This window comes from Eretmochelys imbricata, chromosome 16, assembly GCF_965152235.1.
Source record: "Eretmochelys imbricata isolate rEreImb1 chromosome 16, rEreImb1.hap1, whole genome shotgun sequence".
Lineage (NCBI taxonomy): Eukaryota > Metazoa > Chordata > Testudines > Cheloniidae > Eretmochelys > Eretmochelys imbricata.
The window spans coordinates 5,078,718-5,106,650 of NC_135587.1; the positions used below are offsets into that span (position 1 = coordinate 5,078,718).

General features: G+C 53.7%; 1 protein-coding gene across 2 annotated transcripts in view; it reads left to right on the forward strand.

The window, feature by feature from the left end:
• RGS3 (regulator of G protein signaling 3) overlaps positions 1 to 13,518 on the forward strand; it is a 176,174-nt gene extending 162,656 nt beyond the window's left edge. Inside the window, exons 3-7 of one of the 2 annotated variants that reach the window (XM_077835670.1) lie at positions 3,185 to 3,258; positions 8,655 to 8,756; positions 9,889 to 9,950; positions 11,296 to 11,462; positions 12,237 to 13,518. In XM_077835670.1, the coding sequence (XP_077691796.1) occupies positions 3,185 to 3,258; positions 8,655 to 8,756; positions 9,889 to 9,950; positions 11,296 to 11,462; positions 12,237 to 12,422 (591 nt within the window). In that variant the 3' untranslated portion in view covers positions 12,423 to 13,518. Of the gene's footprint in view, positions 1 to 3,184; positions 3,359 to 8,654; positions 8,757 to 9,888; positions 9,951 to 11,295; positions 11,463 to 12,236 lie in introns of those variants that run through there. The other variant, XM_077835668.1, reaches the window with a different exon arrangement.
• The last annotated feature ends 14,415 nt before the right edge of the window (positions 13,519 to 27,933 follow it).

Genomic DNA, 27,933 nt, shown 5'->3' on the forward strand with positions numbered 1-27,933 from the left:
TGCGTTTGTGGGCACCCTGGCCGAGGCAGCTGGAGCCTGGTAGGAGGAGGTGCTGGGCTAACATTAGTCCGGGGCTTCCACAAAGTGAGCTGCCAGGACCAGGGGCAGATCTGTTCACATGGCCGGGAGGAGCTGTATCCTGCTCAAAGACTGAGACAACTGGCAGGGCTCAGTGGGCCAGACACAGGGTGGCAGGGTTGCCAATCCTCCAGGATTGGCCTGGAGTCTCCCAGAATTGGCATCAATCTCCTGGTGACTGTTGAAAGCAAGCTGGGAGATTTTAATAGGCTATTTTAAGAAAATGAAATTACATCATGTTGGGGAAAAAATCTCCCGGAATAGCTTCAGCCAGAGTTGGCGACCCTACGCAGGGGCCCACGGGGGGCAGCGAGCTCCCTGTCCCGCCTCTTCTGCCCACAGCCCCACCCACACTCTGCCCCAGGCCCCACCGTCTCCCCTACTCAGCTCCCCTGCCACCACTTGCCCAGTCCCTCCTCTCCTCCCCTGCGAACTTCCCCCACCCGCCATGTCCCTCCACCCCCGCAGGGTGGGGGAAGTGAGGAGGAACGCAGTGAGGGGGGGTCTTGCAGAGTCAAGGGGGTGAGGAGGGATGTGGGGGGTGGGTGGGGTCTCGCGGGGAGGTACATCGGACCTCCGGAGTGGGGGGTGGAGTGGAGAAGAGGAGGGACAGACTCATCAGGCAGCAGCCGGCGGCGGAGGCCTCAGGGAAAGGGTGGAGCAGGGATGGGAAGAGGCGGAGCACAGGCCAGACATACACCAGTGGGGGCTTAGCCTCCCCACCCGTGTGCAGGAAAGCTGCTCTGAAGCTGCTCCAAGATTTCTGGGAAATGCCAGGCCAGGTGCCCCTAGCTCAGCGTTCCCTGGGCGGGGTAGGGCTGAACTGCCCCTTGGAAGCATGGGCTTCCCTGTGCCTTTCCCAGGTCTACATCATGAGCCCCTCCCTGATGTGCCCACAGCTGTGGCCAGAATCAGGCCCTGGTTCCCAGACTGCCCTTTGGGAAGAGGAGCCACATGGCCCTCCCTGTAGCATGGATTAAGAGCCACTTCCCAGCAGAGCATGCGGATTCCTAGATTTTCAAGGGCAGAACTGTGCTGTCGTCTTTGAATTCGTTATCAATGTGTCCCGTGGCCTGGGGTTACCCAGGCCATCCCCCTCGCCCTCTTAAATATAGACACTTTAGCTTTGCTTGTCCTCTGGGACTTGCCCCATGTTCCAAGATTTATTAAAAGTCACCTTTTAATAAATTGGCAGCCAGCTGTTGGCGAGTCCTGCTTAAGTCCTGTGGTCCTGATGGCTGCTACACCCCATCCCCTGCCCCCCTCTGGGCACACATGCCAGCCGAATGGGATGGCTGCACATCAGTGCTCTGCGCCAAGCTGACATGCTGAGGGGGAGAAAGGCAAAGCCAGCTCCCTGGGAAAGCCCAGCTGATCTTCAGAGAGATCCCCTGGGACTTCCAGGGCCCTGAGTGACAGGAGCTCCTGCAAAGGCGGCTGACCTTCACCAGCATGTTGAGGCTGGGGAGGGCTGGGACTTGTCCTAGGTCTGGCTTGTCTGACACCTCCAAGCTCTGCTAGCAGCTGGACCTGCCTCTCCGACCGCCCGCCTCGCCTGATGCAGCTGCAGGCTTCCTAGGCCCATCTGTGCCCCTGCCTCAAGCTGGGCTGCTGCTGGCCAGGCTTTGCATGGGAAGAGCTAAGTAGCCAGAACCTGGCCGGGGCTCTATAGATTTCACAAGGGAGGGGCCAGCCGCCATGGGGAACCAGGCCCCTTTCATGTATGTGCCTCATTTTGAACATATGGGCCATTGCTTCAGTCTCAGAAATAGCCCAGCCGGGAGAGGGCTCGGTGGTGAGTTGTCCAGGGTTCCTGGTTTGAAATAGGAGGTTTCTGCAACGGAATCCCTCAGACTAGTGCCTGTGCACCTGGGACCCTTCAAACAGAGACATGTGCCAGGGCCCAACCCTGCTTCTGTGGTCAGCAGGAGTCTTACCACTGGCTCCAAGGGGAGCAGGATTGGGCCTCAGCGCACTTATTCCAAGGCTAATTTAAATACATGCAGGTTCCAGAGCGTGCTGCTCTTGCCTTTGCCTCAGGGAGAGGGCAGCAGCACCAGTATCTCCTCTCTCCTTTCTGCCCAGGCTGGGATGGGAAGAGCCCTGCCTCTGGGCGTGGTAACGCAGCCGCAGAAAGCAGGCCGGGTGGGCTGCTGACACGCCTGGGCTATGGCTAGTTTGGCTGGTTTGGGGACCTCTCGGGGCCTTGACGGAGGCTGAGCCGGGGAAGCCTCGTTCCTTTGTTCTCCCTGCCCCCCGGTATTCGGATAAAATCAACACACACGGGACCTACAGCTCTGTTCATCACGGCTCCCAGTGCTGAAGGGCTAGTCTGGCTGTATGTGATGAAGCTTCTCAGGGGTTAGATACACCTGGCCTGATGTGGTGCGGGGATGGGGCAGAGGCCTGTTGTGGGGGTGGTGTCAGGAGGTCTGTCGGGGCATGAGGGGGCAGATACCTGTGGTGCAGGGGGAGGAGGGGGACTCTCTGACGTGTTGCCCCTCCAATGGCTGGCAGGGGCTGCTGCCATTCTTTGCAAGTGGTTGCCCCTCCCCAGACCAGTAAGTGGGGGCAGAGGGGCTGGCATCCCCAGCCCTGTTCCACCTCCACCCTCTGGGCACTCCCTGCCAGCCACCATCGCTCAAGGGCAGCCCCTTCCCAATGTGGTGGAAAGGCCTGTGGAGCTGAGTAGGGATGAAGCCAGCCAGGTCTGGGCGACCAGATGAGCTGCGAGCTGAGCTTTGCACCCCTCCCGGAGGATGCTGGAGCTGGCAGGGACCCTAACTGTGCCTGGGACAGCCGTTGGCCCAGGCAGCCTGCACTGTGGGTTTGATCTGTGCCCCTGTCTGAGGAGTTGGCCCTTGGCCCAATGGCCTTTGGGACTGGCCAGGGATCTGCACAGATCTCATGCTCATCTCCCCATGGTCACGTGGTCTCTGCTGGCAAAGGCACCTTCCCCCTGCCTGGCTAGAGGAGCCTCCAGCCCATGGACTGCAGGCCCCAAATGCCTTGCCAGTGGGAGCGGGAGGCACACGGCGCCACTCAGGGGCGCAGGGCTCACATTGGCACCATGATGCAGACGGTGTTTTTGTATTTCCCCCTGCAGCTCAGCGGAACAGACAACGAGTGCTGCTGTGAGGATGGGGACGAGGCCTCCTGCAAGAAAAAGAGCAAAAACTTGTAAGTGGCACGCGAGGTCAGGGTTAGAGTTTTGTCCCACCTGTGCTGTGTGGCTGCACTGCCTGCAGGATCTGGAGACCTGGCTCCACTCAGGTCTCATGCTGTGATCAGGAAGGGAGGGTGGTCCGTCTGTGTTTGAAATAAGGAGGCTGTGCACTGTCTGGGCTGGGTCCCTGGTGGGCCAGACAGAGCTCTGTGCAGCTGTACGACCATCGCTTCCTTGCCCTCAGTAACACTGGGGGAAGGGAGTGGTAAGCTCAGAATGCAATAAGATCTCACTTTAGATTTGTAGCTAAAGTCTGGCTATCCTTGAAGGAAACTGGACCTCCCTCAGGGAATGTATGGGAGTGCGTACTGGAGGCAGTTTGCAAGGCCAGTAGCATACAGCCAGGGTAGGAATGGAAGATGTTAGGGGCTCCTTTCTTTCTTGATGGGTTTCTAATAGGCCCTCTCGCTCCTGGGGCCATGGAACACAGGATTCCCTGGGCTGCAGGGAAGTGGAGGTCAGAAAGAGGACATTTAGAGTGAGTGAAACTTGAGCTGGGGCCTCCTTCCTGCTGGCCCCAAGCAGGGAGAGGAGCAGGGAAGCTTGCAGCTGCTGATGTTTAATATCCCAGGGAAGGACCCAGGCCTGTTAGAACTGCTAAGCACTCCCAGCAATGAATCCTCTGACTAAATAGAAGAATGAGGCCAGTGCGAGAAGCTTACCAGGATGGTCCCTTTCTAACTGCTCAGATTTGGTCTGTGCTGACCTTTGACTGCATCTAGAGTGGAAATCCAGCCTCCCCCCCTACACCTTTTCAGGTTTGCAGCCATGCTGCAAGTCAGGCTGTAAGTGTTACATGTCACACAAGTGTGCCCTGAGTGTGGACTCTTGCACAGAAGCATTGGTTACAGATCTAGTTCTGACATGTGCAGACAGAGTGCCATGGGGAAAGAAGCCTAGGAAGCACCGATGATCATCACCATTACGGGTTTGCTTTGGGAAAACTGCCTTGCATTTGAAAAGCAAAGGTGTGACCAGTTGTACATGTTACAACAACAGGCCTGGCAAATGGGCTCTGTCCTCCTTAACCATCACTTGGGGCAGCCACAGAAACCTGGGAGAGGGGGCGATTTATTGTTCTATAAAAGTAGGTGCTGAGTGTGGTGTGGATGGAAAGCTACTGTGTAAACAGCCACAGGTGGGGCAGTTATCTGCCTGGTTACAGGATGTGTGTACAGCGGGTGACTGATGCAGTCATAAGGGGACACTTCAATGGGCAGTGCTCCTATCCCAGGGGTGCCCATCTCTTCGCGGGGCCCCCAGAGGTAGGGAAGCATCACCAACCACTGGACCCTCCTTCCTCCCCTGCCGGCTTGCACCATGGGGACTTGGCTAGTTGTTATTGTGCAGTGTGGTTTAAATATAGCAGTACATGGGAGTGCCACTAGGGGGAAATGTTGCCACATGGGGTGGGGAAGCAGGCACTGCTGTGAAAGGGTTCAGGTTTTTGCAGTTTTGATTCTTTCCTCCTGACAGTTTAATTTAAAACCAGTCCTTCACAATCCGCTTTTCATGCTCCCTGCTCTGTGTGCAGAGCAACGGGACCTTGCCCCACCGCTTTGCACAGGCTGGGAGAGGCCAGCTCAGATGAATCAGGCTGGGAAGGAAGAAGAGGATTCAGACTAGTGAAGCTTCCCATTTTAGATGAGTCTCAAGGGCAGTTGCAGAGCCATGCATCTGTTCCTCACCTTGGGACAATAGGGGACAGCGGCAGATTCACTGTGGAGCGTCTCAGCGCTGTGCTGCCCTGCTATTGGCTGAGCAGCTTGTTTGCAGTCAGTCCCTGTGGAGTATTTCTGGTGCCTGCAGCAGAGAGCGGGCACTCTGCTCTCTTCCCCAGACCAGTGCACACCTCCAGCCATCGCTTGCCACAGACGCGTCCCAATGTACCACACGATGGTGGACTTTTCAGAAAAGTACCTGGAAAGGTAGGATTTCTTGCCCAGTTGTGGGCTGTTGCCCAGAGCCCAGGAGGGCAGAGGAATTGATGTGATGCTGTTTGCTGTGGGCTTTGTGTGTGTGTGGGTGCTGGAGGTGGCATTGCAGCAGTGTTGGGCAGGCTGGCATGCCGTGGGTGGCTGCACTGCACAGGCACTGAGCGATGGGCTGCAGGGCTGCTGTGAGGAGCTGAGAGACGCCCACGCAATGAGAATCTCTGACCCCTCTCTCTTTTCCTTCCACGAATGGTTGAACTTCACTTTCAGACTTGCAAGACTGTCCTAAACTAGAATATCTGGGGCATGGCTGCTTCTAGGCCCTCGTGGTTTTGAAAAGAGTCGCTAGCCCCAAAATCAAAGAGAAAAGAGTTTTTTACCAGCTATCACTTTTGCTGCTATGTTCCATAAGGCAAATAATCCACTGGGGACCAGGCAGTTCAGTTCTGTGGATTTCTCGAGCTGATGCAGCCTTGGTGATGGTGAGGGCTGTTTCTGTCGTTTGTTTGCAGTTATGTGCAAGGAAAACAAAGCACAGTTGTCTCTTGCAGTTAGTAAATGTAGAATCTCGTCAGGTGTTTCTTTGCATGTGATTGATACAAAAGTCATCCGGAGCTGTCTCGAACTGCTTAGTCTCAGGCAGGAGATACAGAGCTGTTTATAGCCAGAAATTTGCACTGTGCTGATATGTAAGTATTTGTGCATGGTTATGTTCACATGCTCTCTGTATGTGTGCTTGTAAATACCAGAGTGCTTGTAACTTTCTCAAGTACACTGCCAATGCAAACAGCAGGGGATGATTTTGCAGAGGAATAACCACTGAGTTGCTAAGTTAAGAACATGGCTACAATTGTGGGTTTGAGATGTGTAGGGTTGTGTGGCTTTCTCTTGGAAAACGGCACTCTGGCATTAGCATTCCTAGGACTGCTGTAATAGGAGACAGATGGTGTCTGAGGGCAAGATTCCTTGTTTAGACCCTGTTTTCCCACGTTGCTTTCTGACTGATACTTGGCAACAGACACCCAGCATCCGAGTCACTGCCCAGCCTTGGCCACTGTGGGCTCCATTCAGCAAGGCAATGAGCACTTTAACCTCAATCCAGCAAAGTATTTAAACATGTGCCTAGCTTTAGGTGCCTGACGAGGCCTTTGAAGTCAATGGAACATCACAGGAGCTTAAAGCCAAGTATGTACGTACGTGTTTGGCTGGATTGGGGCCCAAGTGCACAGCACCTTGTAGGGCTGAGTGCTAAACCACCTGTCATTCGGACAAGAGAACCATTTTCTAGGAGAGTCTCTTCTCCAAGCCCCTGTCCTGGGGTGCAGAGCCTGTGAATTGGGCGGTGGCCAGGTCCCCACCAGGCCATTCTGCGCCGTGGTCCCCTGAGCATTGGATTCTCTCTTCCATTGCCTAGCCACTCTCTGCAGATGTGCTGCTGCTTAGTGGCTACTGTCCTGCGCTGCACCCAAGCTGTCCTCTGCACAGCTAGACACCTGCACCATAATCACTGCTTGGGAGACTCTGGGAAGAGGGAGTGTGTCTTGGAGAGCTCAGGAGATACGGTGCTGATGGGTGCTGTGCAGAGCCTTCAGACACAGCCCTGGCTCCAGGTGCTTGGTTACTTACCTTTTGTTATCTGTATGGGACAAAGACATACCTTGTGCCTTGTCATGAGGGCAGGCAGGTGGCAGAGAGATGCGTGGGGAAAGTGTCACAGGGGCCTGGATCTCCTCCACTGGCAGGGACGGCCTTCACTTCAGCTCCAACAATCCCCTCCCTGAGCCACACTGCAAGTCAGACCAAACCTGGGGCTGCGCAGTGTGCCATGTGACCGGGCCATGCTGGGCTGGGCCTGGAGATACAGCATCACCCCCCACCCTGGGCTAGCGCTTCCCACTCCATGCCCTCCCCAACATGGCTGCGTGGGCCTGTCAGCTTTAACTGGACAGTCCCAGCAGTAGCTGGCTAAAGCCTGTTCAACTCAAGGCTGCCTTGGCCTTAGTTTAGAAACTACCAATCAATGTGTTTGTGTAAATGGTTGCCAAAGTCCTCTCTGGCCTTCCTAGGGCAGAGTGTATGTAAACCCCTGTGGCCCATGCACAGCTGCAGGCCCACCAGCTCTGGGGCTTTCCCTGTCTCTCTCCCGTGGGGAGGCTGCATAAAATCATAGAATATCAGGTTGGAAGGGACCTCAGGAGGTCATCTAGTCCAACCCCCTGCTCAAAGCAGGACCAACCCCACCGAAATCACAATGCACATGCAATGAACAGCTGGAGGTTTAGCTGTTTTCCCTAGCCAAGTCCAGCAGTTCTGCACTGGCTCCCCATGTCCCTCCCTGTGATCTACCCAGCACCACGGTGAGCTGAGCCCCTGGCTGCCCTGAGGGCTTGTGTAACTCAGGCAAGTCGATGCCTGAGTAAGGGCTGCAAGATCAGACCCTTTTACACAGACCTTGGCTGCACCAAAGCCCTTGTGGTGTTCCGGCTGGAGGCTAACACCACATCTACCGCCCTGTCTCTGCCTGTTGTGGGTGCAGGGCCCTGTGCTCTGGTCCCCCTGGCATTCCTGAGGATGCCTGCACGCTATAAATAGCTCCTTGGAAATCCCTGCCTGCCTTTCCCCTGCTCTTGCAAAGCCCCACTATCCTGCGCTGGGCTGGTTTTTCCACCTCCTTTGGTTGCCACAGCAACCGGGCGCGGAGTCTTCATAAGGAGCTGCAGCCCATGTGCAGGGCTGCGCACAGCTGGAGCGCGGCTGGGGTGGTGCTGACGCCGCCCTGACTCACACAGGCCTCTGTCGCTCCATGGAGCGTTCACAGCTCCTCCGGCCCAGTCCCTCCCACTTCCTGGCTCGCTGGCCCGGAGCGAGAGCACAGAGCTGGGAGGCAGAGCTCCTGCAGCCTCTGGCCAGGCTGGTCGCTCGCCGACCTGCTGCCAGCCGGGGAGCTGCGCTCCAGGCTCAGGGTCCCTCCGTGGGCTCGCTGCCTGGGCGGGGGGCGCTGCCTGAGCCATGCCCTTCTTCCGAGACCTCTCCAAGCCCCAGCCCCTGGAGTTCCACTCGGACGTGCTGCTGGGCGTGCCCCGGCCACACAGCGGGAACCTGCAGCGTCGGCACACCATGAAGGAGTAGGTGTTTGGTGTCCGCTGGGGGAGCACAGGGACGTGCAGCGGAGGGCTGCACCTGGCTAGGCTGGCCCCCGGCCGCTCCGTCTCTCCCCTGCTTTGAGCCGTGCAAGGAAGCTCTAGCACTGGGCCCTAAAGTTGCTCAGGTTCTTGATCAGTCAGCCACCCTCTGGCAGCAGGTTCCAGAAACAGCTGCCTTGAGTGAGAGCATGGGGCCGCTGCTCTGGGTCCCTCTCCCCAGCCCTCACCACCAGAGCCGCCCACCTGGGCACTAAAACCTTCTCTTCTCTCCAGGGCCAAAGACATGAAGAACCGACTGGGGATATTTCGACGGCGAAATGAGTCTCCAGGAGCCAACCCCATCAGCAAGCTGGACAAAGCAATGAAATCCCTCAAGTAGGTACTGGGGGTGGGAGGCACTGGGCTGCCAGAGCTGCTCTGCTGGGCCCTCTCTGAGCGGGGGGGGGGGGGGGGGCGGGGGGCGGGGGCGCTGGGTGTGCACGCAGCACCGTGACACCACGGCAGCACAGGGGGGTTAGAATACCAGCTGCCGTGGGAGATCCGCACTGACCGCGGGTCCTCAGGACACCCAGTGCCCAGCCAGGAGGGCAGGAACAGCCCCACTGCCCCAAGTCCCAGGCCATATCCTGACCTAGAGCGCTAGATTTTCAACTTTTGTTCTCTGAGTGAATGCACTAGGGCCAGATGGGTGCCAGCTGCTGTCCCCCGCCCATGACAGCAGGGGGCAGGATGCCTTGGCTAGCCAAAAGGTATAGATGTTAAGGCCCCAATGCACTATTCTGTCCATCCAATCTGACCTCCTGCCTCACACAGGCCAAAGAACCTCCCACAGTGCGTCCAGCTCCAAGCCCCATGACCTGTGGCTGAGCTCCACGCAGCCTTCCAAAAAACAGCTCAACTGAAAGCTCCTGCCCAGCTGCCCCACATGGATTATTGCCCACCCGTCAGAGCACAGGGCAGGGTCTGTGAGCCGGGAGGGGCAGGTGCCCCTTTCACAGCACCCCCTGGGTGGCCCCTCAGAGAACAACTCCTTCTCCTGCCCCACTCACTCATGGCAGGGCTCCCCAGGAGAGGCTGTGTGTGCCCAAAGCCCTGGCTCTGGAGGGCTGGCCCCTGGTATCCTGGGCTCAGTGCAGAGTGACTGGGAGCTGGTCCAGCGGTCGCTAACACCTGGAACTGAGCTCCCTCGCTCACCCCAGCCTGGGCTCAGACGCGCGGGAGGACCCAGCTAGTCACTGGAGCACTTCTTGTGTCTGATCCTCTCCTGCCCCACCCTGGGCTGGCAGAGCACCTTGCCAGCAGCCCAGTGTCTGAGCCTGAGGCTGGGCTGAGACAGGGCGGAGAGAGGCTGCTTCGCTCTCCCCTGCTCAAAGCCGTGCTGAGTCTCTGCCTGCTGGGGGGTGGTGATCTGGGTGTCGGTGCAGCTGCTGCTGTTCAGCCAATGTGGGCAGCCCAGGAGCCAAGAGCACAAATTTGCCTTTCCAAAGAACGGCTCCTTCCATTGCAGGCCGACCCCGGAGGAAGCTCTCAAGTGGGGGGAATCTCTGGAGAAACTGCTGCTGCACAGATGTAAGTGTTTGCTGCCCCCCCCCCCCCCCGCCCCAGGGTTCGGGGGATCACGTGCCACTCCTGAGCTCTCCGCTGGACAAACAGGATTGTCTCGCTCTGGCCTCATGCTTCATGAATGCGATTCCCTCTGGGGGCTCCCAGGCCAAGTGTTTAGTGTGGGGTTGAGACACTCCCCTTCCTGCTGGTCCCTGTGGGGCTGGGGAGCAGGCCTTGTCCTGGAGGGCACCGTGTTCTCGAGGGACAGCGCTCCAATTACATCCCAATGAGCCGAGTAGTTACTTGATTCTTCCTCTTTGGAGAAATGGCAGTGCTAGAAATTCCACCTCCTCCCTTCACGGGCCGGTCGGGCTGCATCCCAGTGCAGAAGCTAGGCTAGAGGGAGATGGGTGTTACTGGATGGGTTGGGAGTGACAGGGTCTGTGGGTCCCGTGATCTGTGCCCAGCTCTGTCCCCCTCCACTCTGTGTCTCAGGTTCCCCTCTGGAACGGGAGACAGGGATCTCTCCCCACCTCCCGTCGGAGCTGGGAGGGGAGGTCAGTAAAGTGTGTAGAGCACTTTGAGAAGTTTGGATGGAAGGTGCTCTAGGAATGCAAACTTCCGCCGTTTCCTGCCCTAAAATGGTGACACAGCCACAGAACAGCCCCTGCGTTCCACCCCAGAGCTGGCTGTGTTTCCACATACACACACCGACAGACCCCACCCCTCCCCCACGCAGTGCTTGGGTGGGCCCTCTCAGGTGAAGGCACCGTCTGATGGAAGGAGGCCCCTCTCTCTCTGGGCTCAGAGGAGATGCTTGTTGCGATGCCAGTCCAGTCCAGACCCCTGGCTGTGGGCACAGTGAACGTTACCGCGCGTGCCCCGGTTCCCTGTTGACATGGAGCAGATCAGGCCAGCGCCCAGCCCAGTCTGTGGTTCTCCGCGCTGGGATGAGGCGCTTGCCTCAGTGCAGAGTGGCAGCCTGATAGGGCTAGTGAAGGCACTGCTGCAGTGACACTCGGTGTGCTGCTCGCATCGGGCCAGCTGCAGCCACAGCCGCAGCCTTCCCGTCCCTGGCAGGACTTTGAGGGGCAGGAGACATTACAACTGACTCCCGGCCCTTCCCCCAATTCCCAGGCTGCGGTAGCCGTTCCAGCTCAGAGTGTAGACATCAGGTGGAGGGACTGGAACAGAGGATGTCTCCCCAGGCATCTCTTTCCCCCAGGGCAGAGGGAAGAGTTTGCCAGGAGGGGATGCCAGGGCGATTCCAGAGGGCCTGTATTTTAAGCAAGTCCCTGCTTTCTGAGGGTGTCTGGCGGAGGCTGGCTGCTGGGGCCTGGTAGTAGAGCCGTGTCTCTGCTCCCCACAGATGGGCTGGCTGCCTTCCGGGCCTTCCTGCGGACGGAGTTCAGCGAGGAGAACCTGGAATTCTGGCTTGCGTGCGAGGAGTACAAGAAGATCAAATCCCAATCCAAGATGGTGTCCAAGGCCAAGAAGATCTTTGCCGAGTACATTGCTATCCAGTCATGCAAAGAGGTAACGGGGAGCGTTTGCTGCACGGCCCGCTGCACCCAGAGAGGGACAGTTCCCAGCTGTGTATTCTGCACAGCACAGACATTGCTCGGAGCCCCAGTGCATCCCACTGCAGTGCTGGGGCCCCATGATGCCAGCTGTCAGAAGGGCAGAGAGCACGAAGGACCATGCAGTCGGGGACTGCAGACGGCGCTACTGTGTGCTGGGGGACGGAAAGGCACCAGTTGGTGCCTGCTCTGGAGATACTAGCCAGTGCCCGTTGGCAGGTGCGAGGCCCTGGGGGCAGGAAATGGGCATTCATTCAGTCTGAGGCTGGAGGCCTGCTTCAGGGTGGGCTCAAATTCCAGGGAACCTCAGTTTGCCAGTAGACACGCACACCGGCCAAAGGGTAGCGTCCAGAAACATCCATGACTTGATGTCAGTGCTGCTGAGTCAGCTATGGGAGGACTTGGGGAGCACTGCAACTAACCCCTCCTGTTAGCAGCACCTTGTCGCCCTGTGAAGTGGCTGGGAGGTGCCCTAGTGACACCCATTAACTGATCCCTCCATGGCTCCCATTTGGGAGAGATCCGGTGCCCTGGTCTGTGCCTGGGTCTGCCCTGCCGAAGCCCTTCCCAAGTGGGTGACGGTGCCCTTTGGAACGGAGATTGACTGATGCATAGGCCAGGCTGGAAAGGCTGCGGCACCTGCTGTCGCTCCCCGTTGGGAGCCCGGTGTCTGCTGTGCCTGGCTGTATGGGGACGTAGCTGACGGTGACTGTCCCTTGTTCCTCTGCAGGTGAACCTGGACTCCTACACGCGGGAGCACACCAAAGAGAACCTGCAGACCATTACCCGGAGCTGCTTTGACCTCGCTCAGAAACGGATCTATGGGCTCATGGAGAAGGACTCTTACCCCCGCTTCCTCCGCTCAGAGTTGTATTTAGACATAATTAACCAGAAGAAATCCAGCCCCACACTGTAGATCCCAAGGACACTGTCTGGGGCAGACTGGGAGCTGTATGTTTACATGAAATCGACTGGGGAGGTCTTCCCTGAGCTGGATGAGGGGAGCATGCCTTTCTGCTGGGATTCACGCCCATGGAAGCCATATCTCTGTAGCGAACAGACACATGGACAGGCAAAGGCAGAGAGCTAGAGGCCAAGGGGGCTGGAGAGCCGAGCAGTCTGGTACTGTTCCAGTGTACCGTTCCTCAGGATCTCGCCATCTCATCGGTACGACGCCCTTTGCCAAGGCTTGGGTGTGAGTTTCAGCCGGGAGGGAAGCTCCCACAAGACTACTGTGAAGCACTGGCCTGAGCTTTGTCTTTTGTTTTGGGGGCCATAAGTCAGTGGGCAGTGAGTCAGTGGGCAGGGAGGCTTTGGGGAGAGGGGAAACCAGCAAGAACCGGCTTCTTGCCTCTGCTGAACTGGACCAAACCCCTTTCCATGGCCTTGTCGTGCTGCCCGAGCCCTGCAGAACTCGCACCTGCCAAACTGGCTAACAAAAGGCCCTGATCGTGGGATAGAATGGCACTTCTTTTGTCTGTCTGGTGATGCGCCCCTCAAGCAGCGAGAGCCAGTTCCTCCCCCACGCCCACCACACACCTCTCCGTTTATTTATTGACCTCCTGTAGCTGGATGCGTTGCTGTGTAATAGGAACTCCTTGAATCCTTTCCTTTGTTAATTTACAAGTGCAATATTTCTGCGTGTCTTGGAGTCCCGCAGTGGAACGGACGGCCATCTCTTCCAAGAGTGTGTACAACATTTTCTAACTCGGTGGGTTTTATTTGACAAACTCTGTGCTCCAAGCAGCAGGCCGCTGGGAGAGCCTGGGTGTATATATAGTTCTGTGACAATGGAGGGTTTGATTGTGTAGATAAACAGCTGTGTGAATCAGACACTCTCACTGCTCTGGATAATGATGTCGTGGTCTGGGAAGCGTGGCTTAGTGCTGGATTTGACAGAGTTGGAGAGAATGTCTTGCGTCTAAGTGCCCGGTTTACAATGCAAAGCATCTCTGCAGCTAACAAAAACATGTTGACGTCATGGTTATAGTGTAAATAAAAGGAGAATATTATTTCTTGTACCTGCCTTTTCTTCATGGGTTGTTTCTTTAAACAGCTGGCCAGTGTAATATTAACTGGGACCACAAACCCACGGGAGCCTGCTCTCTTTTCCCAAACAGTGGCTCCAAAGGCACCAGGGCTGAGTTTCCTCAAGCATGAAGTTCCTCCAGGAAGGACCCACTAGTGTTTCCACCTTGTTCCATAAGACTCAGCATCTTTTCCATAGGTGTGAAAAATTAATCCACACTGCAGGCTGTTCAATCCACCTCTCCGTGGGCGTGGCCTAAACAGACCAATTGAACACTGCTTGGGTGGGGCCTAAAGGGACTAACCTGGGTCCAGATTTAGCTCTTGTAAAAATACAAGCTTTTCCTTCCAAACCCCCAGGAGCAGTAGGGCCGTTTCCATGAATTTTTTTTAAAACCAAACTACTCCCGTGCAGTGTTTGTAACCCAAACATTGCAGCACGGGGCCAGGACCTGAGACCTGGAAGGTGGAAACGACCAGACACACAAGGGGATTAGAGTGTTTTCATTATCCAGTGAAACACCAAATGGGAACAGGCAGTACCAGCAGTGACAGGTAAATGCGGCTGGTTTGAAGCCTCACTGTGCTGTTCGGAAGGATTATTCCTAGCACTGCAAAGAGCGTTTGTGTTTGAAAGTTCGGTTTTTAACCACAGTTTTCCTTTGATCTGGGCTGGTCCATTTTATTCCTTGCATCTGATGGTCTTATTAAAACCCGAGATCTCTACAAATCACTCCATCGCTTGGAGCCTTTAATTTGATTTAATTCAACACATCTCTGTCTAAAAGCTCTGCCAGAAGGCCTAGACTCAAGAATTGCTTAGTGGAATTCACTGGCCTGTGCTGTGCGGGAGGCCAGACTGGATGATCGAATGATCCCCTTTGACCTTACCACCTATAAATCTATTACAAATGTTCCAGCTTTACAGACGGGCTCTGTTACAATCCCTTTCCCGTCTGGGTCTCTTACACTGACCATGCTGTTAAACATGTCTGATTTCACTCAGTGACACCCAATTTCCAGTCATGTTCAGCTTTACATGGTGCATGTATTCTGGGTAGTACCAATTCACTTCACAGGGCCCCTGCTCCTTTCCTGATCAATCCTGTGTATGCCAGGGGTGCCTGAGGGCCAGCCAAAATGGGCCCTATTGTGCTAGGTGCTGCACAAACACAGATAGCAGACGGGCTCTGCCCCAAAGAGCTGACAAGCTAAACAGCCCAGCCCACCACAGAGCGGTTATGGAAGGGGTAGAGCATACCAGCAGAGTGACCATGGCATGGTGGCAAAAGGCATGGCAGTGCCATGCGTTGTGGGGTGGAGGGGTTGTTAGGAGGGACGAGCAGAAGGTAAAGGGGTGAGAGGGACAGGATGGGGAGGAGAGGGTTTGGTGGGGAGTGATGGGGAGGGAAGGGTAGGGGTGGGTTGATGCAAACAACCCATCAGCGCAGGGCTGAGAAAGTCCAGTCATGACTATGGCTTCTGGGCCCTGCTCTGGAGTCTCTGGCTGGCTCCACTCTGTGTGGCTGGGGGGAGGGGAGGCACTGCCTGAGTCCTCGGAGGGAGGTCCTGGGGGGTGGCCCCCCAACTGGGCCCCATTTGGCTTCCCCCAGTGCAACAGTTTTTCAGCTGGGGGTTGACTTGCTGGCAATGACCATTAAGACACTGCTGCCCTGGGACAATAAAGTGATCCAGCTACTCTATGAACTCCTCCCCATCGCCTGGGGGAGGGACCAGGCCTGACTGGCTAGTGGCCACCGTGCGCTGCCAACTGCAGCCGAGTGGCACGTCACAGGCTGACCTCCATGGCTCCCGACCAGTGACCAAGCCAGGCATGGGCCCGGCGCCCTGCCTGCTGGACCCGCCTGCTCCAGGGCATCTATCAGTGGGAACCAGCGAAGGGAAGAGGCTATTTCCCCCCAGTGCAGTGCCAGGCAATGATGTCACCTGCCCCTCGCCCAGCCTACAACCCCAGCCCTGCCCAGGCCTCTCCGGCTGTCACAGCTGGGCTTTGCCGAGCAGGTCCCAGATTTTCCAGGTGCTTTGACCTACGGCAGCCCCCCAGCACCAGCCACGCGCAGCAGGAGGGTCTCTGGGTGCTGTGCGGCTGGTGCAGCGAGGGGAGCCAGGAGACCAGCCCCAGACCAATCAAACCCAATTTTTTCAATCTTCCCTCACAGGTCAGGTTGTTCAGCCCTTTAATCATTTTGTTGCTCTTCTCTGGACTTTCTCCATTTTCTCCATCTCTTTATTGAAATGTGGCGCTTAGGACTGGACATAATACTCCAGTTGAGACCTAATCAGCGTGGAGTAGGGCAGAAGAATGACTTTTCGTGTCTTGCTTACAACACTCCTGCTAATACATCCCAGAATGATGTTTGCTTTTTTTTTTGCAACCGCGTTACACTGTTGGCTCATATTTAGCTTGTGATCCACTATGACCCCAGGTCCCTTTTAAGGCAGTTATTTCCCATTTTGTACGTGTGCAACTGATTGTCCCTTCCTAAGTGGTCTACTTTGCATTTGTCCTTATTGAATTTAATCCTATTGATTTTAGACCATTTCTTCAGTTTGTCCAGTTCATTTTGAACTATAATCCTCTCCTCCAAAGCACTTACAACCCCTCCCAATCTGCAAACTTTATAAGTGTCCTCGCTATGCCAGGGGTCGGCAGTCTTCCACAGTGGGTAATCCACTGGTGGGCGGCAAGGCATTTTGTTTACGTTGACTGTTCACAGGCATGGCCCCCAGCATCTCCCAGTGGCTGCAGTTCGCCATTCCCGGCCAATGGGAGCTGCAGGAAGTGGTGAGCCACAGAGACGTACTGGTTGTCACTTCCCGCAGCTTCCATTGGCCGGGAACAGCGCACCGCAGCCATTGGGAGCTGCAGGGGGCTATGCCTGCTGACAGTCAACATCAGCAAAACGTCTCGCGGCCCACCAGCGGATTACCCTGATGGGCTGTGTGCTGAAGGTTGCTGACCTCTGCTCTATGCCGTTATCCAAATCATTGATGAAGATATTGAACAGAACTGGACCTGGAACTGATTCCTGCAGGACCCCACTCATGCACTTCCAACTTGACTGTGAACCACTGAAAACTACTCTCTGGGAACGGTTTTCCAACCAGTTATGTACCCACCTTATAGTAGCTTCATCTAGGTTGTATTTCCCTAGTTTTCTTCTGAGACGATCATGTGAGACAGTATCAGAAGCTTTACTAAAGTCAAGATATACCACATCTACTGCTTCCCCCCCTATGCACAAGGCTTGTTACCCTATCAAAGAAAACTATTAGGTTGGTTTGACATGATTTGTTCTTGACAAATCCATGCTGACAGTTACTTATCACCTTATTATCTTCTAGATGTTTGCAAATTGATTGCTCAGTTATTTGCTCCATTATCTTTCTGGGTACAGAAGTTAAGTTGACTGGTCTGTAATTCCCTGGGTTGTCATTGTTCCCCCTTTTATAGATGGGCACTATATTTGCCCTCTTCCAGTCCTCTGGAATTGCTCCTGTCTTTCATGACTTTTCCAAGATAATTGCTAATGGCTCAGATATCTCCTCAGTCAGCTCCTTGAGTATTCTAGGATGTATTTCATCAGGCCCTGATGACTTGAAGACATCTAATTTATCTAAGTAATTTTTAACTTGTTCTTTCCCTATTCTAGTCTCTGATCCTACCTCATTTTTATTGGCATTCACTATGTTAGATGTCCAATCGCTACTAATCTTTTTGGTGAAAAACAAAACAAAAAAGTCATTTACCACGTCTGCCATTTTCACATTTTCTGTTATTGCTTTCCCACCCGCATTGAGTAATGGGCCTGTGCCACTATTTCTCAAATGCAGCCACCATGACAGGAGTTTTCCCTGCAGCCATGACAGCTTTCTGGGCAGTGATGGGGGCGTGGCATCAAAACATGTCTCCAGAGACAGGTGGGGCACAACGCTGAAGGAGCAAGGTGAGTTCTCTACCTGGGGAGAGGAGGCATGAGGGGAGGGGGGGCTTAGTGGGGCTCAGACTTCAGCTCTGGGATAGATGGGCAGCGGGGACTTAGGGAGCCTGGCTGCAGACTAAGGCTTCAGCCATGGGGCTTCAGACTCCAACCCCCTGGCCATGCCGCAGTGGACTCCGATCTCTGGTTCTGGTGCTGACCATGTGTATACATGCATATTTATTTGTTTTTCCTAAAGTTAATTAAGTATTTTAGGAAAAATTGTCAGAGCGGCCACCAGCAAGAGTTAGCTGGAGTGCCTCATCTTGCACTTCGTAAGAGTGTTAGCAGTTCTTCATAGACCTTTGTTCTGCCTAATCTGTACATAGTTAATAGTAGTTAGTTTTGTAGTGTTAAGTAGAATATGTAGAGTCCTGGCTGGGACTTTGTCCCCGAGCAGGGCATGCCCCGCTCTCCTGGCTTCAAGCCATGTGCATGATGCAGCAGGCTGATGCCGATTAGTGACCCTCATGACAGCTGCCTGAAGTGTTTGGGGAAAGTCCATCGAAAAGACAAGTCTCGCATCGTCCTCGTACACAAAAGGAGCGGGATATCCACTTGAGGGCCATCCTCATGGAGGCTGCGCTTTGCCCAGCGTCAGAGCCCTTCGCAGAGGAACCCACCCCAAGTACTTTGGCTTCAGTGCGAAGCGCACCACCGGCACCTGGCTCGGCTCGGCACCGTTCCCCCTCGCCAGTGCCGAAGAAGAGCCAGAAGAAGAGGAGCCCCTTGGCGATGAAGGACAAGGGGGCTGTGAGTAACAGCATTGGCTCCAGGGCTGGAGCACCCACAGAGAAAAATTGCTGGGTGCTCTGCATCCACCAGCAGCTCCCCGCCCCACCCCTCCGCTCCAGCTCACCTTTGCTCCCCCTCCGCTCCTCCGTGAGAGCACTGCGTGCCCACTTTTTCCACCACCCTCCCAGCGCTTGTGCTGTGAAACAGTTGTTTTGCGTGGCAAGCACTGGGAGGGAGCGGGGAGGAGGGGGAATGTGGTGCACTCGGGGAAGAGGCGGGACCGGGGCGGGGATTTGGAGAAGGGTCCAATAGGGGCAGGAAGGGGGTGGAGTTGGGGCAGGGACTTTGGGGAAGGGGTTGGAATGGGGGTGAGGCAGGGGCAGAGAAAGGGTGGAGTCAGGGCGGGGCCAGGGGCGGGGAGGCGCGAGCACCCACCGGCACCGGGGAAAGTTGGCACCTATGGGTAACGGACCTGTGTCAGGCCATGCACCCAGCATGGGGCCACCACTGAGGTCTGACCCCCAGCCCGTCCAGGGATCCACCCCCCAAGCCCAGGAAGCAGCAAGGGTCCCCAGCCTCTCCCAAGGCCGTCAGTGCCTGAAGCAGTTCTGGCAGCTAAGGAGCACAGTCGACCTGCTCCGCAGGCTGACTTGGCTACAGCCCCAGCACTGAAGGGCAAAAGTCTACCAGAGCGCAGCCTCCCAGGATGGCAGAGCACCTCTGGTCACTGGACCACAGGCACAGGTCTCCATCCCCGTGACCTCAGACCCTGGCACTGCACCCTAGCTCTCCAGCTAGAAGGCCCAGATTCTCTACGCACTCCCCACCTACTAGGCTTGGGACTCCGGAGTCATAGAATCATAGAAGATCAGGGTTGGAAGGGACCTCATGAGGTCATCTAGTCCCACCCCCTGCTCAAAGCAGAACCAACCCCAACTAAATCATCCCAGCCAGGGCTTTGTCAAGCCAGGCCTTAAAAACCTCTAAGGAAGGAGATTCCACCACCTCCCTAGGGAACACATTCCAGTGCTTCACCACCCTCCTAGTGGAACAGGGTTTCCTAATATCCAACCTAGACCTCCCCCACTGCAACTTGAGACCATTACTCCTTGTTCTGTCATCCACTACCACTGAGAACAGTCTAGATCCATCCTCTTTGGAACCCCCTTTCAGGTAGTTGAAAGCAGCTATCAAATCCCCCCTCATTCTTCTCTTCTGCACACTAAACAATCCCAGTTCCCTCAGCCTCTCCTCATAAGTCACGTGTTCCAGTCCCCTAATCACTTTTGTTGCCCTCTGCTGGACGCTTTCCAATTTTTCCACATCCTTTCTGTAGTGGGGGACCCAAAACTGGATGCAATATTCCAGATGTAGCCTCACCAGTGCCGAATAGAGGGGAATAATCACTTCTCTTGATCTGCTGGTAATGCTCCTACTAATGCAGCCCAATATGCCATTAGCCTTCTTGGCAACAAGGGCACGTTGTTGACTCATATCCAGCTTCTCGTCCACTGTAATCCCCAGGTCCTTTTCTGCAGAACTGCTTCTTAGCCAGTCGGTCCCCAGCCTGTAGCAGTGCATGGGATTCTTCCATCCTAAATGCAAGACTCTGCACTTGTCCTTGTTGAACCTCATCAGATTTCTTTTAGCCCAAACTTTCAATTTGTCTAGGTCACTCTGGACCCTCTCCCTACCCTCCAGTGTATCTACCTCTCCCCCCAGCTTAGTGTCATCCACGAACTTGCTCAGGGTGCAATCCATCCCATCATCATCCAGATCATTAATGAAGACGTTGAACAAAACTAGCTCCAGGACCCACCCCTGAGGCACTCCGCTTGATATTGGCTGCCAACTAGACATTGAGCCGTTGATCACTACCCGTTGAGCCCAACAATCTAGCCAGCTTTCTATCCATTTTATAGTCCAGTCATCAAATCCATAATTTTTTAACTTGCTAGCAAGAATACTGTGGGAGACTGTATCAAAAGCTTTGCTAAAGTCAAGGTATATCACGTCCACAACTTCCCCCATATCTGCAGAGCCAGTTATCTCATCATAGAAGGCAATCAGGTTGGTCAAGCATGACTTGCCCTTGGTGAATCCATGTTGACTGTTCCTGATCACCTTCCTCTCCTCCAAGTGCTTCAAAATGGTTTCCTTGAGGACCTGCGTCATGATTTTTCCAGGGACTGAGGTGAGGCTGACCAGTCTGTAGTTCCCCGGATTCTCCTTCTTCCCTTTTTTAAAGATGGGCACTATATTTGCCTTTTTCCAATTGTCCGGGACCTTCCGCAATTGTCACAAGTTTTCAAAGATAATGGCCAATGGCTCTGCAATCACATCCGCCAACTCCCTCAGCACCCTCGGATGCATTAGATCCAGCCCCATGGATTGTGCATCTCGGGACGCCGTTTCCCATACTGCCAGTGCTGGCGAACTCCCGGCCACAGGTCGCTTAGACCCAGGTCACCCTCCCACGGGCTGTGTCCTAGACGTCGGTCACCATCCTGGAGAGGCTTATCGGGATCAATGCACCGGTCCTGGTCAGCCCAGTACCGCTCCCACAGCAGGCGTCACTACTTGCCTTCGCCCCACCGGTCACCCACCCGACTCAGCAGGCAAACCCAGGCCTTGACAGCTCCACTGTGGTCACCAGAGGGGCAGTGATCCAGGTCGGACCAGGAGTTCAGCCCTTTGCCCCACAAGGGGAACTCTCCACCTATGCGGGAGGCTGGCACAGCACTGGTCGCGGGGACGTTGCAGCAGGGACAGTGGCCCACCCAGTGGCCTTACTGGAACCCATGGGGGGTGCTGGTGCTGACGGTCATGTATTCCCAACCCGCCCTGGCCGCCTCGGGCAAGCTGGGCACGGCACAGCTGGCACTGCAGTTGGAGCACACCCCCGAGCCAGATGCGGGCACAGCACAGCAAGCCCCGGCACTGGAGGAGCCCTCCCTCAGCTAGGAGGGGAAACATGCTCTTCCATTGGGAGTACAGTCCTCGTCATCATCCCCTGACGAGGCGGTGAGCGGGCCGTCCCACGCCAGTAGTCCCCCGGACGGCTTGAAGGAGCACCAGGCCCTTTTTAAATGGGTGGCTGAGAACCTGAGCCTGCAGATCGAGGAGGTTGCAGAGGAAACCGATGACCTCTTCAATGTCATTTTGGCCAGCATCCCTGCCTGGATTGCATTGTCCCTCTGCCCAGGGGTCCCTAAGATTGCCAAGTCATTGTAGCAAACACCCTTCTCTATTCCGCCAACCTCTAAGAAGGCACTTGTACACTCATCCCCCTGCAGCATCACTGGTCGTGTCTGCAGTGAATGAAAGGGACAGACAGGGACAAGTTAGTGGCATGCTGAAGAACAAGGATGCCAAAAGACTGGACTTGTTTGGCAGAAAAATGTATTTGACTGATCATCTACAATTCAGGGTGTCTAATCATCAGGCCCTGCTTGGCAGATATAACTTCAATCTGTGGGACTCCCTGAATAAATTCAAGGAGGCCCTCCCACGGGATTGTGTCCAAGAGTTCACTGCTCTGGTGGACAAAGGCACATCAGTCACCAGGGGAGTCCTCCAAATGGCCTCGGACGCTACTGACTCGGTGGCCAGAGTGGTCACGTCTTCGGTGGCCGTAAGACGCAGCTCTTGGCTGCAGTCCTCTGGGTTGTCCCAGGAGATGCAGGTTACAATCCAGGACCTCCCCTTTGAGGGTACGGGGCTCTTCTCTGAGCTGACGGACTCAAGGCTTCATGGCCTTAAAGACTCTTGAGCCACCCTCCGTTCCCAGGGCCTTCACACACCTCAACGGTCCAGGAAGACTTTCCATCCCCCGCCTCCTCCCCTTCAGCAATCTAGGTCCTGGGGAACTCCCAAGGCGGGCTTCTACAGGAGAAAGGACAAAGACAAGCGGCATAAGCGGTGATATCTGTTGTCTTCTCACCTGGCAGCTCAACCTGACCCTACGGAGACCACTAAGGCAAAAGTCATTCTGTCATTGTTTTGTGTTTAAGAGCAGCAAGGATTTCACTGTTAAGCCAAGCTGGTCGCCTGCCATATTTACTATTCTTTCTACACATCGGGATGGTTTGTCCCTGTAACCTCAGTAAGGATTCTTGAAAATACAGCCAGCTCTCCTGGACTCCTTTCCCCCTCATGTTATTCTCCCAGGGGATCTTGCCCATCAGTTCCCAGAGGGAGTCAAAGTCTGCTTTTCTGAAGTCCGGGGTCTGTATTCTGCTGCTCTCCTTTCTTCCTTGTGTTAGGATCCTGAACTCGACCATCTCACTGCCTCCCAGGTTCCCATCCACTTTTGCTTCTCCTACTAATTCTTCCCGGTTTGTGAGCAGCAGGTTAAGAAGAGCTCTGCACCTAGTTGGTTCCTCCAGCACTTGCACCAGGAAATTGTCCCCTACATTTTCCAAAAACTTCCTGGATTGCCTGTGCACCGCTGTATTGCTCTCCCAGCAGATATCAGGGTGATTGAAGTCTCCCATAAGAACCAGGGCCTGTGATCTACTAACTTCTGCGAGTTGCCAGAAGAAAGCCTCGTCCACCTCGTCCCCCTGGTCTGGTGGTCTATAGTAGACTCCCACCACGACATCACCCATGTTGCTCACACTTCTAAACTTAATCCAGAGACTTTCAGGTTTTTCTGCAGTTTCATACTTGAGCTCTGAGCAGTCATACTGCTCTCTTACATACAGTGCAAGTCCCCCACCTTTTCTGCCCTGCCTGTCCTTCCTGAACAGCTTATATCCATCCATGACAGTACTCCAGTCATGTGAGTTACCCCACCAAGTCTCTGTTATTCCAATCACATCATAATTCCTTGACTGTGCCAGGACTTCCAGTTCTCCCTGCTTGTTTCCCAGGCTTCATGCATTTGTATATAGGCACTTGAGGTAACCTGCTGATCACCCCTCTTTCTGAGTATGAGGCAGGAGCCCTCCCCTCTCACGCGCTCCTGCTCATGCTTCCTCCCGTTATCCCACTTCCCCACTTACCTCAGGGCTTTGGTCTCCTTCCCCCGGTGAACCTAGTTTAAAGCCCTCCTCACTAGGTTAGCCAGCCTGCTTGCGAAGATGCTCTTCCCTCTCTTCATTAGGTGGAGCCCGTCTCTGCCTGGCACTCCTCTTTCTTGGAACACCATCCCATGGTCAAAGAATCCAAAGCCTTCTCTCCGACACCACCTGCGTAGCCATTCGTTGACTTCCATGATTTGACGGTCCCTACCCAGGCCTTTTCCTTCCACGGGGAGGATGGACGAGAACACCACTTGCGCCTCAAACTCCTTTATCCTTCTTCCCAGAGCCATGTAGTCCGCCGTGATCCACTCAAGGTCATTCTTGGCAGTATCATTGGTGCCCACGTGGAGAAGCAGGAAGGGGTAACGATCTGAGGGCTTGATGAGTCTCAGCAGTCTCTCCGTCACATCGCGACTCTTAGCTCCTAGCAAGCGGCAGACTTCTCGGTTTTCCCAGTCAGGGCGGCAGATAGATGACTCAGTCCCCCTGAGGAGAGAGTCCCCGACCACCACCACCCGCCTCCTTCTCTTGGGAGCGGTGGTCGTGGAACCCCCAACCCTAGGACAGTGCCTCCCATGCCTTTCAATTGGCGGAGTCTCCTTCTGCTCCCTTCCCTCAGACGTATCATCTGGTCCACTCTCCGCATTAGTACACGTGGAGAGAACATGAAAACGGTTACTTACCTGTATCTGTCCTGCTGGTACATGGACGTTCCCCTTTTTTCTTCTGGAGGTCACATGATGCCAAATTTCTTCACCATCCTTCTGTCCCTGATGTGCAGCCTGCTCTGAATCTTCAGAACCTTGTACCCATAGAAGCCTATACTGACATCCGTCCAGGAAATCTTCAGTTTCTCTTATGCAACGCAGGGTCGATACCTGTTGCTCCAGACCTTGAACCTTCTCTTCCAGTATGGAGACTAGCTTGCACTTTGTACAGACAAAGTCGCATCTGTCCTGTGGTAGAAAGACAAACATGGCATATCCAGTGCAGGTCACAACAGCTGAACACCCCCCATCCATATTACCTTCCTTTGACGAGCTTCCTCAGGATGGGGCAGTTGGCAGAGCGGTCCTCCGAGCAGTTGTTCCGTGACTCCTACCCTCCTCCAGAGGTAAGCTTGTGATTCACCTAACGTGGAATGGACGTGACCAAGCACTCGAAGAAGAAAATCCAGTTACTTACTTTCTCGTAACTGTCGTTCTTCGAGATGTGTTGTTCACGTCCATTCCACCGCCCACCCTCCTACCCCTCTGTCGGCGTCGCCGGCAAGACGGAACTGGAGGGGGTCAGGCCGGTAGGGCTATATATGCGGGGCTCAGTGGCGCCACTCGGGGGCCGCCAGCCCACCGGGAGCCGCTAAGGGAAAAAGTTTCCGATGCTCATGCACGCGGCGTGCACACACCTAATGTGGAATGGACATGAACAACAGTTATGAGAAAGTAAGTAACCGTTTTTTTTTACCAGAGTCCCTGCTTTATTGATACTGATTTGCAGAACATCCTTTTTTTTCCTATTAAATGCTTACTATGTGCTCTCCGTAGAATGAGGCATTTAGCCATGATTTGACAGAAGGTCCTTGGGCTCCTTACATTGAGAAGAGGACAGGAGAGAAAGGAATGGGGGAGTTCCCATGCTAGAGTTTCCAGTGGAGCAATGTTAAGAATGCTGCCGTATAGTGTGGGGCTCAAAATATTGGGTCAATAACTAAATAACATGTAATTTACCTATTAGCTAACCTCATGATCATGGGAACAGCAGTGCCACTAGCTTACACATTCAGAAACCATGAGTCTAGCCCTTCAATTACTTCCTGAGCTTTGGACTCTGAGGCTGCACTTGGTCATGTTTTCATGCTTTTCTTTGCAACCACGAGGGATAGAAACATACCATTTTCTTCTTTAAATGAAACTGCAAATCTCATAACATCACTTGATTCCAGGGGCTTCAAGAAATACTTCAAAACCCCCCCGAGGCTTGTGATAAAATAGCAAAAGTTAGCAACAATGGCCCAGCTAGTGCCCTGAGCTGCCAGATCGATCTTCGAAGTGTGTGCAAGAGAACGGTGGGGTTGTACTTCGAGGATCAGTTTCACTGTCGGAGCTGCAAGATTTGTACTTCCTGCTCCCTTTTGTGGTGCAGAGTGACTTACTGCAGGACGCAAGTTCTGAGCCTTGCATAGGCAAAATGCAAGCACAAGTCTGGTGCTGATGCTATTGTTACAAGAACTTTTAAGGCTGAAGTTTTGTTATGGGTATACTAAGGTGTACAAAATCAAAATGCTTGACTGTAGAGAAGACTATTGTGATCACTATTCCACGATCACTTAAAGAACTTGCAAGAAATTAGGCTTATTCTGTGTCCAGTTTCAAAGGGCCATGCATAACAAGAGCTTCACAGTGCCTCGCCCAGATTTACTGTCTGGGAAGCTCAGTCCTTATAGGCACAGTCCCCAATACCACAGCTGTTGTGCCCTGGGCAGGGGTCTGTTTGCTGCCCCCTCACAGGCTATGTTTTGTGGAGGGCTTGGAGGGGGAAATGGAAAGCTTTGAGTGGAATTTTAATTCTCATCAGTGGCCTTTTCAGATGAAGGCTTGGCCATTCTGGCAACTCTCATGGTTTTATCACCAGTCTCGTTTGGTGTTTTTCTTAAAGCCCCAGTCCCTCGATTCATGTTTTTGTGTGAGAATGCCAGTGTTCATAAATGAAAAGGCAGTCTCTCAACCTCGCGGTTGAGGGAAAAGCCTAAACATCTTCAATTAAAGGCTCAAACACCAGATGACAAATAAAAAGAATCTTAAATGTATTATAATGAAAATCTCAAAGTTTTTTTAAACCAATTTCAAGAGTCTTCGGTGGCCTGCCTGACTCCTGAATTTTGAACACTTGGGGCTGGGAACACTGGGTTTGGTGCCCCTGTGAAAAACACCTGAAGCAGCAGCACTGCATTGAGTGGCTCAGGTTCTCGGCAGATATAAACCAGTGCATCAGGGGAGCTCCATTTAGTGGTGCTGATTTGCAGCAGCTGAAGAGTGGCCCCATTCAATTGCAACCTGACTCCTCTGAGCCTGTTCAATTAGAGCAGAATGGGGAGAGTTGCTTGGAGTCAGCAGGTTTCTTGTATTTTGGAGCCTCTCACAAACCAGAGATTCCTCCTGGATGAGAGACTCCCGGGGAGGGGAAGTTAGAGTTTTCCATGTGAACTCGCCAGCTGGCACTTTGGATTCACTTCAGTAAGATTTGGTATTTTGAAAGCAGCTGGGTTAGTAGCTAAAATTAAATCCTCTGTTTGATTCAGTTAACTACTTCAGAGACCAAAGGGCAAATCTAATGGCCAGTAACATCCTCCAAGAAGGGAGACAAACCCCCATTTGGCACTGCAGCTTCCCCTTTCCTATCAGATGGCCTGACTGGCCCATCAGGTGCGTGACTAGTGCATAAAAGGCTAGGAGAAAGTTGCAAGCAATACTGGGAAGGACAAACCGAATTAAGGAGGTATCAGGTGTGCTTCTGTAATTAAGGTTGAGTCTACACTTCCATTCTTTGTATATACATTTCATTAGTACTGTTTTTAACTCCTGTAACTTTCAATTAAAGCAACCAAATTCCTGGCAAATCAGACACTAGAAATAAGGTTGGAGTAGACTATTTCTAGTGACTTTTTTTGAAAGTTTACAATTAATTTAATACCTTTTATCATCAAAACTCTCTGGTTTGGAAATTATTCTGTCTCCTTCTGTATAGGCCAGTCCTTCACATTCCACAAGTACACAGACATTTTCCCATGCTCAGACTTCAGTTAATTGTCTTATACATTTGAAATATTACTGGAAAAATTACTGGAATTATATTACTGGATTCATAGATCATAAAGCCAGAAGGGATCACTGCGAGCATCTAACCTGACCTCCTGCATAATACAAGCCATAGGATGTCCGTGAATTAATTCCTTTTGAAACTAGAGCAGATCTTTGAGAAAAACATCTAATGTTGATTTAAAAACTGCCAGTGATGGAGAACCCTTGGTAAATTGTTCCAGTGGCTAATTCCCCTCCCTGTTAAAAATGCGCATCTGATGTCTAGTCCAAATTTGCCCAGTTTCAACTTCCGGATCTTGTTAGACCTTGGTCTGTTAGGCTGAAGAGGCCATTTTCAAATTTCTATTCCCCATATAGGTACTTACAGACTGTGATCAACTCACCGTTTAACCTTCTCTTTGTGAAGTTACATAGATTGAGCAAATTGGAAAACATGCCTTATAGTGACAGACTCAGTCCTTTAATCATTCTTGTCTCTGACCCGTCTCCAATTTATCACCATCCTTCTGGAACTGTGGACACCAGAACTGGACACAGGATTCCAGCCCCAGTCAAACTAGTGCCAACTATGAGGTAATCCAACCATCCTACTCACTGTCTCCCTGGCTCTATAGACAATGGAGGCCCTTGTCAGCTCTCAGAGTTTGCTTCCATCTCTTTCTGTCAAGGGCAAATTTTCCCCATTGATGGTAATTCACATTAAGAGCTCTTAGGTATTGCTGAGTAGCATCCTCCATATTCTCCTGGGTCAGCCATATGGTCGGCCACCATAAGCATGTCCTCCTTACCTCAGCTGTCATCCTAACCACATGTCCTGC